We start from the raw sequence: 13,326 nt of genomic DNA, 5'->3' as shown, positions 1-13,326 counted from the left end.
TGTATGTGAAGATAGTGACTTTCCTCAAGATTTGACTAAGGAATTTAGTGAATTTTATTGGTGAGGGTGAGGAATATTCTGTTGGCAGTGAAGTAGCTTTCACAAGCCATCAGTCATTTCATGAGGCTTCCACATGGGATTGGAGTGATTATAATCACTCCAATCCCATTATTGGTTTAAACCCTCGACCCTTGGACTTTAATGTTGTAGATGAGGAGTTTATGGTAAGATTAAATCCACCCTCCCTCAATGTTGCCTCGTCCATTCAGAGCAATGACCATGAGTTGCCATCCTCCTCCTCAAAGAGTTAACATTATGTTAAATTAATTAATACGGTTTATTCACTTTTTTCTTAAAAAATGGACTGAGCTTATGACTGAGAGGGTTAAACAGTGTACTGTAGTTGCAAGAGGAAGGTATTAAGTACGAATGGTTTAATTAGTGGCATCCATTAAAGTCAAGGATGGGCTTCTAACCCATAGACTTAATGGGTACAATACAGTACAGGAGTCGTCTTTACTGAAATATTATTTATCTTTCAGATGAGCGTGAAAGTGTACAGAAGAAGACTTTCATGAAATGGGTTAATTCTCACCTGGTGCGCGTGAGTGCCCGTATTGGAGACCTCTATGTTGATCTGCGAGACGGAAAGCAACTCATCAAGCTGCTGGAGATCCTGTCTGGAGAGCGACTAGTGAGTGCTGTTGATCATAGTGTTTCATGGCTTAAGCACATGACTGTTTATAAATTGTTTCTAAATTAACAAACTGATACCTTAATTGAATACAGTGCATCCCTGACCTTTTACCTCAACTGTCACGACTATAGGATAATTACTAGAAGCCTAAACAAAAAAACATCAACATATATACAGTACTTAAATTACGCTTTGTTTCACGCCTCAACAAGTTTAAATAGATTTTATACAATCATTACCCAATACATTTTACATTGCAAGATATAATGCAGTAAATGTATAATTTTTTAACTTGCATGTTTGTTACCGGTAAATTAATGACAAACTTTGTGTTACATACAATATAAGTATGGATGAGAATAAAGCAAGTGCAGGTTAGGGTGAAGTGGAAGGAAGCAAGAAAAGGCAGGAAAAATAAATACAAATCATAAAGTACTGTACAGTATTAAGAAATAAAGGAACTAGCAGTCTTTGAAGGTTGAAGTGAGAGTTGAAACAGAGGAACTTGCAGAATTATAATTTTTTTTTGTTATTTAGAGAAGCCTTCTTATAATATATTTTTCTGTATAGTGGGAGGAAGCATGTAGTATGTACGTAGCTGCATGTACATTTTTTTTTAAGTTTTGGCTTATTAAATTTATTTAAATTTCTTATCCCCAGCCACGACCCACCAAGGGAAAGATGCGAATTCACTGCTTGGAGAATGTGGACAAGGCATTACAATTCCTACGTGACCAGCGTGTCCACTTGGAGAACATGGGTTCACACGATATTGTGGACGGTAATGCACGACTTACCCTAGGTCTCATCTGGACCATCATCCTTCGCTTCCAGATTCAAGATATTACCATCGAAGAGACTGAGAATCAAGAGACAAAGAGTGCCAAGGATGCTCTCCTTCTTTGGTGTCAGATGAAGACTGCTGGCTATCACAATGTTAACATCAGGAATTTCACTACATCTTGGAGAGATGGTTTAGCTTTTAATGCCATCATTCATAAACACAGGCCAGATTTGGTGCAATATGAGAAGTTGTCTCGTTCAAATCCTATTCACAATCTCAACAACGCCTTCAATGTGGCAGAAAACAAACTGGGACTCACAAAACTTCTGGATGCAGAAGACATTTTTGTGGAACAGCCTGATGAGAAGTCTATTATTACCTATGTTGTCACATACTATCACTACTTCTCTAAGTTGAAGCAGGAGACAGTTCAGGGCAAGCGTATAGGCAAGGTAGTTGGCATTGCTATGGAGAATGATAGAATGATAAGGGAATATGAAGGATTGACCTCAGATCTTCTCAAGTGGATTGAGACCACCATTGAGTCTCTTAATGACAGGGATTTTGCCAATTCCTTGACAGGAGTTCAAACACAGCTGACACAGTTCAACACCTATCGCACTGTAGAAAAACCACCAAAGTTTGTAGAAAAGGGTAACCTTGAGGTGCTGCTTTTTACTTTGCAGTCTAAGATGAGAGCTAACAACCAAAAACCATATTTGCCAAAGGAAGGTAAGATGATCAGTGACATCAACAAAGCCTGGGAACGCTTAGAGAAGGCTGAGCATGAACGGGAATTGGCACTGCGAGAGGAGCTCATTCGTCAAGAGAAATTGGAACAACTAGCTGCTAGGTTTAACCGTAAGGCTGGGATGAGAGAGACATGGTTGTCTGAAAACCAGCGTCTGGTTTCTCAAGACAACTTTGGCTTTGATTTGGCAGCTGTGGAAGCAGCAGCAAAGAAACATGAAGCCATTGAAACTGATATCTTTGCTTATGAGGAACGTGTACAAGCTGTTGTTGCTGTTGCACAAGAATTGGAGACTGAACGTTATCATGATATTGAACGTATCAATGCAAGGAAAGATAATGTATTGCGGCTCTGGAACTATCTGTTAGAGCTTTTGCGTCTTCGTCGCATGAGACTTGAGCTGTCCCTACAGTTGCAACAGAACTTCCAAGAAATGATATACATATTAGATTCTATGGAAGATATGAAGGTGCGACTGTTGAGTGAAGATTATGGAAAACATCTTATGGGTGTAGAGGACTTGTTGCAGAAACACTCACTGCTGGAAGCAGATATCAATGTGCTGGGTGAGCGTGTTAAGACAGTTATTGAGCACTCTCAAAGGTTCCTTGATGATGAACAAGTGGAGGGTTATCGCCCATGTGACCCATCCATTGTTCTGGAACGTGTACAACAGTTGGAAGATGCTTATGGTGAATTGGTGAAGCTTGCAGTAGAACGTCGGCTGCGTCTGGAAGAGTCCCGTAAATTATGGCAGTTCTACTGGGATATGGCAGAAGAAGAAAACTGGATCAAGGAAAAGGAACAGATTCTTTCCACATCAGACATTGGGCATGACCTTATTACTGTTAATCTACTCCTGACTAAGCACAAGACAGTAGAAGAAGAGCTGCTTTCACATGAACCCCAGGTAATGGCTGTCGTTAAAGTTGGTGAAGAACTCATTGCTCAGCAGCATTTTGGCTCAGACAAGATTCAAGAGAGAATTGATGAAATTGTGGGAATGTGGACTAACCTCAAGGATAGATCAGCAAATCGCAAGAAGAGGCTGACTGACGCAGTGGACCTTCATCAGTTCTACACAGAAGCTGATGATGTAGACACATGGATGCTGGATATTCTTCGTTTGGTATCTAGTGAGGATACTGGCCGAGATGAGGCTACTGTGCAGTCTCTTCTCAAGAAGCACAAGGATGTCACTGAAGAATTGAAAAATTATGCCACCACTATTGAAGCTCTTCATCAACAAGCATCAGAACTTAATGAGATTGATAGGGAATCTCCAGATGTGGTTGAGAGATTGGCTTCCATTGACAGGCGGTATAAAGAGCTCTTGGAATTGGCAAAGATGCGTAAACAGAGACTCCTTGATGCCTTGTCGTTGTATAAACTGTTTACAGAGGCAGATGGAGTTGAGCAATGGATAGGAGAAAAAGAACGGATGCTTCAGACTATGGTCCCTGCAAAGGATATTGAAGATTGTGAGATCATGAAACATAGGTATGAAGGATTTGAACAAGAGATGAATGCTAATGCCAGTCGTGTTGCAGTGGTGAATCAGCTGGCACGCCAGCTGTTGCATGTGGAACATCCTAATTCAGAGGATATTGTAGCCCGTCAAAATCAGTTAAATCAACGCTGGGCAGAGCTTCGAGAAAAGGCTGAGGGTAAACGTGAAGAACTTAACTCAGCTCATGGTGTTCAGACATTCCACATTGAATGCCGAGAAACAGTACTCTGGATTGAAGATAAGAAGAGAGTCTTGATGGAGACAGCTGATCTTGGTACAGATCTTAGTGGCATCATGACTCTTCAGCGACGCCTGTCTGGTATGGAACGTGACTTAGCAGCCATTCAGGCAAAGTTGGATTCTCTAGAAAGAGAGGCTGATAAAATCAGTCAAGACCATCCAGATGAAGCTGAGCTTATCCGTGAACGTGTTGAACAAATTCGTGCTGTGTGGGATCAGCTTACTCAGTTGTTGAAGGAACGTGATGCAAAACTGGAGGAAGCTGGTGATCTTCATCGCTTCCTGCGTGATTTGGACCACTTCCAGGCTTGGCTGACCAAGACTATGACTGATGTTGCCTCAGAAGATATTCCTTCTAACCTTGCTGAAGCAGAAAAACTTCTCAGTCAGCACCAGTCTATCCGAGAAGAGATTGATAACTACACTGAAGATTATACCAAGATGATGGAATATGGTGAACGTATAACTGCTGAAGATGTCACTCCAGCAGATGATGCTCAATATATGTTCTTGAGAGAACGTCTGAAAGCCCTCAAGGATGGCTGGGCAGAGTTGCACCAGATGTGGGAAAACAGACAGCAGCTTTTATCACAGTCTCTCAATTTGCAAATGTTCTTACGTGATACCAAACAAGGCGAAGTACTTCTTAGCCAGCAGGAACACTACCTCAGTAAGGACGAGACACCTACTAACTTGGAGCAGGCAGAGAATCTCATTAAGAGACACGAAGCCTTCCTTACTACTATGGAAGCTAATGATGAAAAGATTAATGGCATATGTCAGTTTGCACAGAGGCTTTTGGATGAAGAACATTTTGCAGCTGAAAAAATTCAGAAAAAGGCAGAAAACATTGAAGAACGTCGTCAACAAAATAGAGATAGAGCCATGGAACAGATGGAGCGTTTACGGGACCAACTGCAAGTGCATCAGTTCCTTCAAGATTGTGAAGAACTCAATGACTGGGTACAAGAAAAGCATATCATTGCCCAAGATGAGAGTTATCGCTCAGCCAAGACTGTGCACAGCAAGTGGACACGACATCAGGCCTTTGAAGCAGAGATTGCCAGCAATAAAGACCGGCTAGTACGAGTACAGCAAGCTGGGGAGGAGTTGGTGAAAGAAAAGCCAGAGATGGCAGAACTTATTGGACCCAAGATTTCTGAACTGAACCAACACTTTGATGCCCTGGAAACTACTACAAAAGAAAAGGGTGAACGTCTCTTTGATGCTAATCGACAGGTGCTTTATGAACAGACTTGTGATGATATTGATACATGGATGACTGATTTGGAAAAACAAATTGAGGGTGGAGATACTGGCATGGATCTCACTTCTGTAAATATACTTATGCAGAAACAACAAATGATAGAGACACAAATGGCTGTTAAAGCCAAGCAAGTTGAACAACTAGAAAGTCAAGCTGATTATTTACAACGCATGACACCAGAGAAGACTGAAGAGATCAAATTGATGAAGGCAAAGGTAGAATCCAAATTTGATTCACTCAAGGGTCCTCTAGTAGACCGCAATTGGGCTTTGAGTAAAAAGAAAGAAGCTTACCAGTTCAGGAGGGATGTGGAAGATGAGAAGCTGTGGATTTTAGAAAAGATGCCTCAGGCATCTAGCACAGAATATGGTAACTCTCTCTTCACCGTCCACATGCTGAAGAAGAAGCTACAGAGCCTAAGCACAGAAATTGATAACCATGAAATTCGCATTAATTTGGTATGTGCAAATGGCAGAAAACTAATTGAGGAAGGACACGAGAGTGCAGATGAATTCCACAAGTTATTAGAGGACTTGCTTGATCACTGGGCCAAATTAAAGGATGCTCTTGAACACCGACGATCAAAACTTTTGGTGTCAGAGAAGGCTCAACAATACCTCTTTGATGCAAGTGAAGCAGAGGTCTGGATGAGTGAACAGGAGCTGTACATGATGGTTGAAGACCGTGGTAAAGATGAACTTTCTGCCCAAAACTTAATGAAGAAACACCAGAGCTTAGAGAGTGCTGTATCTGACTATGCTGAAACGATAAGACAACTTGGAGAAACAGCTAGACATCTCATTAATGAAGAACATCCGGATAGGTGAGTAATATTTCAAAAATTTTAAGAATACTTTTAATCTCTTCCTTTAATAGCTAATTGTTAGGTGGCTCCAGTGTCAAGGAGATTTCGGTCTTGTGAATTTGATGAGGTCGAACATGAAATATGAAATTTAAGAAATAGTTACCTGGTACTGCTGTAGAATTTTGTGCATAATCCAATATGTAGTAATGTATAAGACATACATTTCATGGTTTATTAAAGAGAGAATGTGTAATATACCCTGTATAGCAATTCCCCAAATTAATAATCATCTTTTTCTTAAAAGTTTTTAGCTACCGTATAATCCCTCTATTCAACAATAACCATATTTTCACAAATCTAAAGCTAGCCACTTTATATTTGGAAACAGTACAAATCCACTTTATTATGTGATCTCCTCCTCCTTCTTTTCTTTCTCCTCCTTCACATCTACTTTCTCCTCCTCCTTCACAGGAGGATGGTAGAGGTTTTGTTGATAATTCAATCTTTGTGAGAAAATAGTGTGTGGAGGAGGTAAGAGGATACCATGGTAGGTGTTTCTCAGGACCCCTCTTCAGTCTGCATGTGACCATAGTGAAAGGAAGTGAACATCAGAACTTCTCTTATTTAATACTAAGACATTAGCGGAATAAAACTAGCAGTCTCAGTCAAAATAATTACCACCATGTTGATTACTTTTATTCCTCCCGACATTGGTGAGTCTAGGTAAGCTAGTTAATAAATATTCCTCATTTTGTATCTAATTATTTAAAAAATTTGTGAATTTCTGTTTTTGTGCACAATTCATTTGTTGGTTCATTCCTTTAATTTCCATTTTATTGTTTTTAGTGAACAGATTGGAATCAGACAGTCCCAGATTGACAAGTTATATGCAGGATTACGAGATCTTGCAGTGGAACGCCGCAGTAAATTGGATGAAGCTCTCAAGCTCTTTATGCTGAATCGTGAGGTTGATGACCTAGAACAATGGATTGCAGAGAGGGAGGTGGTTGCTGGATCACACGAACTTGGTCAAGATTATGAGCATGTCTCGGTAGGTGCAATAGAAGTTTTAACTTGTGTGTACAAATCAAAACAAGATATAATAAAATTGTGGCATTGTGTCAAAGTGAAACTTAATTTCCTTTTATCCATTTCAGATGCTTCGTGACAGGTTTAAGGAGTTTGCTCGTGACACAGAAACCATTGGAACAGAGCGTGTTGCAGCTGTCAATGAGATTGCTGATCAACTAATATCTGCGGGTCACTCTGATGCAGCCACTATAGCAGAATGGAAGGATGGTCTCAATGAATCTTGGGCTGACCTACTTGAATTGATTGAGACACGCACACAGATGTTAGCAGCTTCATGGGAGCTCCATAAATTCTTCCATGATTGCAAAGATGTGTTGAGTCGCATTCTAGAAAAGCAAAACAGTATCTCAGATGAACTTGGTCGTGATGCTGGTTCAGTTTCTGCCCTGCAGAGGAAACACCAAAACTTTGTACAAGACTTGGTTATGCTTCAACAGCAGGTAAATTAATTGGTTAAATTGTGGAGATAGTGTCTTGATTCAAGTTTTCTTTGTTGATATCTTGGTGTGACAAAAACTGTTATTATATTTGAAAAAATATTATAATAGAATTAAATGTAAATTCTTCTTACAGGTGCAACAGGTTCAGGAAGATTCATCCAAATTACAAGCAGCATATGCAGGTGACAAAGCTCGTGAAATTACCAACCGAGAAGCAGAGGTGGTGTCAGCATGGTTGAACTTACAAGGAATGTGTGAAGATCGACGAATTAAACTTCATGACACTGGGGATCTATTTAGATTCTTTAACATGGTGCGCACACTTATCTTGTGGATGGATGATGTTATCAGACAGATGAACACTACAGAAAAACCAAGGTAAGGCCATTTGAAATTTAATTTTCTAAGGTAATTCTATACTGAGACAAATTCAGTGAAGTTATACAAATTACTGTATTCCTTAATGAAGCTTAGGTGTTTTTTATTTCTTTTTAAAAATCAATAATTTGTTCCACAGGGATGTCAGTGGTGTTGAATTATTAATGAACAATCATCAGAGTCTTAAAGCAGAGGTAGATGCCCGGGAAGACAACTTTAATGTGTGTGTATCTCTTGGGAAGGAGCTTCTTTCCCGCAACCACTATGCTACACCAGAGATCAAGGAGAAGCTTATGTCATTAAGCAACCAGCGCATCAACATGCTCCAGCGCTGGGAAGAACGATGGGAGCATTTGCAGCTTAGTAAGATCATGTTTCAATCTCTCTCAGTTTCTAACTACATTTTGTCAAGTGAAAAATCCAGTTTTTATACTTACATTGTCATTACACATTTCATATATTATTGTATCTCTGTACCTTGTACACTGATTTACAGAGATTGCCCCATTCCACCCATTAAGTTTTGATTTTAGGCTGTACAATGTTGGTAAATTTTTGTATTCCTTTTCTAGTTCTGGAGGTGTACCAGTTTGCTCGCGATGCATCTGTGGCAGAACAGTGGCTACTTGCACAGGAGCCTTATCTAGTATCAGTTGAATTTGGGGTAAGTATTGCACTGAATAGCATCAAATGACTTCAGGTACAGACCCTCAAAACTGGATCTCAGAAAACCAGAGATTCTCAAAAACTGGACATTTACTTTCTTGGGTTAGGTTAACCCTCTCAGCCTTGGAGCCTGAGACACCTACGTGCATGGAAACTTACGCTCAGCCTCAGGATTTTGCCAAAAAATCTTAAAAAAATAAAATAAAATACTTAGGGCTCATTTCACTGCCATGAAATTGTTTTATTAATTGTAATGGGGTCTCTTCTAGCATAAAATTGTCTGAAATTTTTTATGAAACCATAAAAAAAAATTAACCGTTTAGTAACATCTCAATTTCCATTCACATTTTCCTTGTATTATGGTGTTCATTGATATGTACTATATATCAAATAAAGAGCAAAGCATGTAGAACATTGTGGTATAAGGAAAAATAATATAACACAAAAACTCTTGGAATAATTAAAGGGCCAAGCGGTGCACCCTCCTCTCGCTCTAATGGCCAGAGCGACACTGGCTTTGTGCTGTGCTGCCATGCACACGATGACCAAGACTGTCTCGGGGAAGGTGATAAGACCCACACAAAGAAAATGGAGTCTGTCAAATGGCGTCTAAAGTTCAATCAGTTTCACTGAATTGTTTTTGAGTTACTTGAAAATATAGCCCATTGGACGCCATGTTGGCGTCGTGAGGCTGAGCGTAAGTTTTTCGCCCTTTATGTTCAACGCCACAATGGCGTCGTGCGAGGCTGATACGGTTAATATTTCTTCCTTTACCAAGTCTAGTTTTCCTTCCACACATTTAAACAAACCCAGTTGAACATTTATTATTCTGTACTTAAATAACAAAATAAAGAAAACAACATTGCATAATTACTCAAAGGACAGCACATTAAATCAGTTCATTTTGAAGTTTAGAGTTATCTAAATTATTATTGTTATTTATTTATTTTTGCATCGGAAACTTCTAGCGAGTCAAAAAATTTGCCAAAAGTTGAGTGCATTGTGTGATTGAAAAATAGCCCAATACAGGTAGTCACCCACAAAAGGCCTGTCACCTCTCCTGAACAACAGTCCCTGAGATTCAGACCCATGGATCCAAGCAGTAGACTGATGCATTTTTGTTTACAAATGCTTCGGGTTCACGTGTCTGAATCTCGGGGTTCGTGGTTTAGGAGGTGAGACGACAGGACTTTTGTGAGTGCTTGTACCTGGATAATATTTTTTTATGCTTGTACACGTAATAATAAAATATATGTTTTCACAAAGCTTTTGAAATTAATATTGGTCTCTCTAATTAAACTAAAGATTTCGGGGTAACTTATTCCAGATGCTGCATGTTAATATTCAGCATCTGGCATTGTGTTATTTGTTCAATCAGACTCATAGACAGAAACCACCTTACACACACAAACACAGGCTATGGAAGCAATTTTGTACCAACTTTGAACCCTTAGCATGATTATTAAAATAACATAAATTACAAAATATATTGCATATATTCATCACATTCACATATCCTAAGTTAAAAAATTCCCCTATATTAATAAAAAAGTTTAGAATGCATATACTGTATAGATAACATTATAACAAATTTGGAGGCTTAGAGCCTTATATTTATGTAACATTAGTAAACACAGAAGCTCTCCTGTATCTTAGGCCATGAATGGTTTGTTACCCTGGGTATTAGTTAAGGTTTTTTAGGAATATTGTACAGTAAAGATATACAGTGTTTTACTCGATTGTTTCTTAATTTTTTCTCTTATTTGTACTGTACTGTATTGTAAATGTGCTAATACAGTACTTTCCTTTTTAATGTTCTAAATACGATAATACTCTTAATTTATTACAGTATTATAATTGTGTTTTTACTTCTTAAATATTAAAATATTGTAACTGTGCTAATAATTTAATCTTGAAAGCTTGTGATACTAATTCATAAAGATGCAAATCTTTTCATAACTGTATATATTTAACACAGTAAACTATGTCCTATAATTTAATTTTTATTTCAGTGCTCTATTGATGAAGTTGAAAACCTCATCAAGAAACATGAGGCATTTGATAAGGCATGTTCGGCCCAGGAAGAACGATTTGCTGCCTTAGAAAGACTAACCACGGTAAGTGATGCACATGATGGAAATTGTATAGGAAGTCCAGTATTGCTAGCATTGTCTGATAAGGTTATTATATCTCTCTGGAACTAAAGTTGAAGCAGAATGTGTATATAAAGTTGAAAGTGACACAGATATGCTACATTAATTTTGAGAGAATGAGTTATTAATCATTGTACAGGATTATCATCTAGTCAGTGACATAAGCACACACACATTAGCCTTCTATCACTTTATAGTCCCTATTCCCAGGGTATTACTGATGCCTGTTCCCAATTTCTTGTCATTCTTATAGATAAATCCGTAAGGTTAACTGCTCCAGACTTGATGTTGATGAAGGTCTTAATTTTAGTTGAAATAAATATAGAATGGTAGGGAGGCAAAGTCTTTGATGTACTCCACAACTCCACTTGTGTATAGTATTTTAGTTAATTTAAATAATTAGGAATGTAAGATAACTGCAAATGTTTCTAAATTTTTTATTAATTCTTACTTTTTAGTGACATAACTGAATTGTCATTGTGATTAATTTATAAAAAATATTGTCCTATATATTTGCTTAATAGAGATGAAAGAAGATCTACACAGAAAGCATATGCCAGGTCATGAAGTTTTTTGTCATATAATTAACAGTAAGAGTAATGACTAACAAAACTGATACTGAACGTTGCTTGGATGATAGCTGGAATTACGGGAACAGGATAAGCGGCTAGGCCTAACAGACGAGCAAGGCCGAGCTCTTTACTATGGTCAACGCTACACAGATGATGACCCGGTGATTGTTAGTTATAGTAGTGTTCATGAAGGATATAATAGCTGAAGTATTTAATTTATGGGTTATATCACATTATGAACCTGTCACCCTATTAAGAGTCACTTTGTAATGCATGTGTGAGTAAACATTATGCTCATCCTGATAGGTCTTCATATTCTTCAACATTCATTTGAGTCATAATGCTTGAATGATGCTGTACTGTATATGTAAAATCATAATACTGTACATTAGGGCCCTGATATGAGCTGTTGTATCCTTGATGAATGAGGCTACTTGTGTTGTAGCCAGTTGAGCAGATACTTACAGGAAGGATTGTGGGACTGTGGACAAATTTTTATACATTGGAATACTTTTTTGCTTTCATAGTTGCTTAATAATATTTTTTCAGGACAGTATTACACATCCTGTATAGTCCAGTAATGCATTATGGTCATTCACTTATTGATGATAAGTCCCTCAATTCTTCAACCACTGCTTACTAAAGACAGAACATTAAGGATTTGTGTTGTGCTGGTCATACAAAAGTATCTCATACCAATATTAATCTCTTAGGACTTGCTTATTGAAAACTGTTGGAGTCTTGATATATTTTCTTTAGGCTTGAAAAGACAAATCTATCTGTTGGGGTGAAGCTTGGTCCAGTATTGATAAAGAGCTTTGAAGCTGAATGTGCAGCTGAATAATAAAATAATGTGCAAGAAAAATACACTTCTCTGTAGGTTTTACTTATAGATATTAAAAATGAAAGTTTTCTTATAAATAATGGCTTAATGTTTTGATATAATTCTCTGTGCAGTCTAAGGTTGAATAGAGGGTTTAAGACAAAAAATTGTGAAACAATTATATATATTTACACACACACACACACACACATATATATATACATATATATATATATATATATATATATATATATATATATATATATATATATATATATATATATATATATATATATATATATGTATGTATGTATGTATGTATATGTATGTATGTATGTATGTATGTATGTATGCATGTATGTATGTATGTATGTATGTATGTATGTATGTATGTGTGTATGTATGTATGTGTATGTATGTATGTATGTATGTATGTATGTATGTGTATGTGTGTATGTATGTATGTATGTATGTATGTATGTATGTATGTATGTATGTATGTATGTATGTATGTATGTTATGTATGTATGTATGTATATGTATGTATGTATATGTATGTATGTATATATATGTATGTATATATATGTATGTATATATATGTATGTATATATATGTATGCATATATATATATATATATATATATATATATATATATATATATATATATATATATATATATATATATATATATATATATATATATATATATATATATATATATATACAGTATATAATTTTTCAAATTTTTTGTCTTAAACCCTCAAAGGGGGGATTAATCCAGAAATCACTTTATACATGGCTAGCTGTTAGTGAATTGTATGGTATATGCAGCTTGACTGCCCTGGATGGTTCACTAATCTTGATAGATTACAGCAAAATAACATTTGCTGGACCTCAGTTCTAAGTGAAAATAATTTTGAAGGGAAAGGGTGTAGCCCTTTTAGTACTCATAGATGAAAGACCATATTAATTTCTAATGATTATTCCTCGATTGCCCAGGTCATAGGCAATTTGTCTTGATCTAACTTTTTTTTTTTTTTTTTTTTATACCCCATTATTCTGGCAGCTTCTATTCCCTAAACTAAGGAGGAAAGCAGGACCTCAGACCATTAGCTCACTGTTAGTCATAGAAAGGTATTTCAGGATCA

The 13,326-nt window shown here is 37.2% G+C and overlaps 1 protein-coding gene across 2 annotated transcripts in view; it reads left to right on the top strand.

The window, feature by feature from the left end:
* Window positions 1-13,326, top strand: part of LOC121877258 (spectrin beta chain-like) — a 130,134-nt gene that overhangs the window by 111,005 nt on the left and 5,803 nt on the right. For both annotated transcript variants that reach the window (XM_042382911.1, XM_042382912.1), the window contains 8 exons: window positions 543-694; window positions 1,358-6,072; window positions 6,901-7,105; window positions 7,212-7,586; window positions 7,720-7,964; window positions 8,104-8,327; window positions 8,537-8,628; window positions 10,643-10,747. In XM_042382911.1, the coding sequence (XP_042238845.1) occupies window positions 543-694; window positions 1,358-6,072; window positions 6,901-7,105; window positions 7,212-7,586; window positions 7,720-7,964; window positions 8,104-8,327; window positions 8,537-8,628; window positions 10,643-10,747 (6,113 nt within the window). The remainder of the gene's footprint in view (window positions 1-542; window positions 695-1,357; window positions 6,073-6,900; window positions 7,106-7,211; window positions 7,587-7,719; window positions 7,965-8,103; window positions 8,328-8,536; window positions 8,629-10,642; window positions 10,748-13,326) is intronic.

This window comes from Homarus americanus, unplaced genomic scaffold (genome assembly GCF_018991925.1).
Source record: "Homarus americanus isolate GMGI-L3 unplaced genomic scaffold, GMGI_Hamer_2.0 scaffold367, whole genome shotgun sequence".
Lineage (NCBI taxonomy): Eukaryota > Metazoa > Arthropoda > Malacostraca > Decapoda > Nephropidae > Homarus > Homarus americanus.
This window is presented reverse-complemented; position numbering and strand designations above follow the sequence as displayed.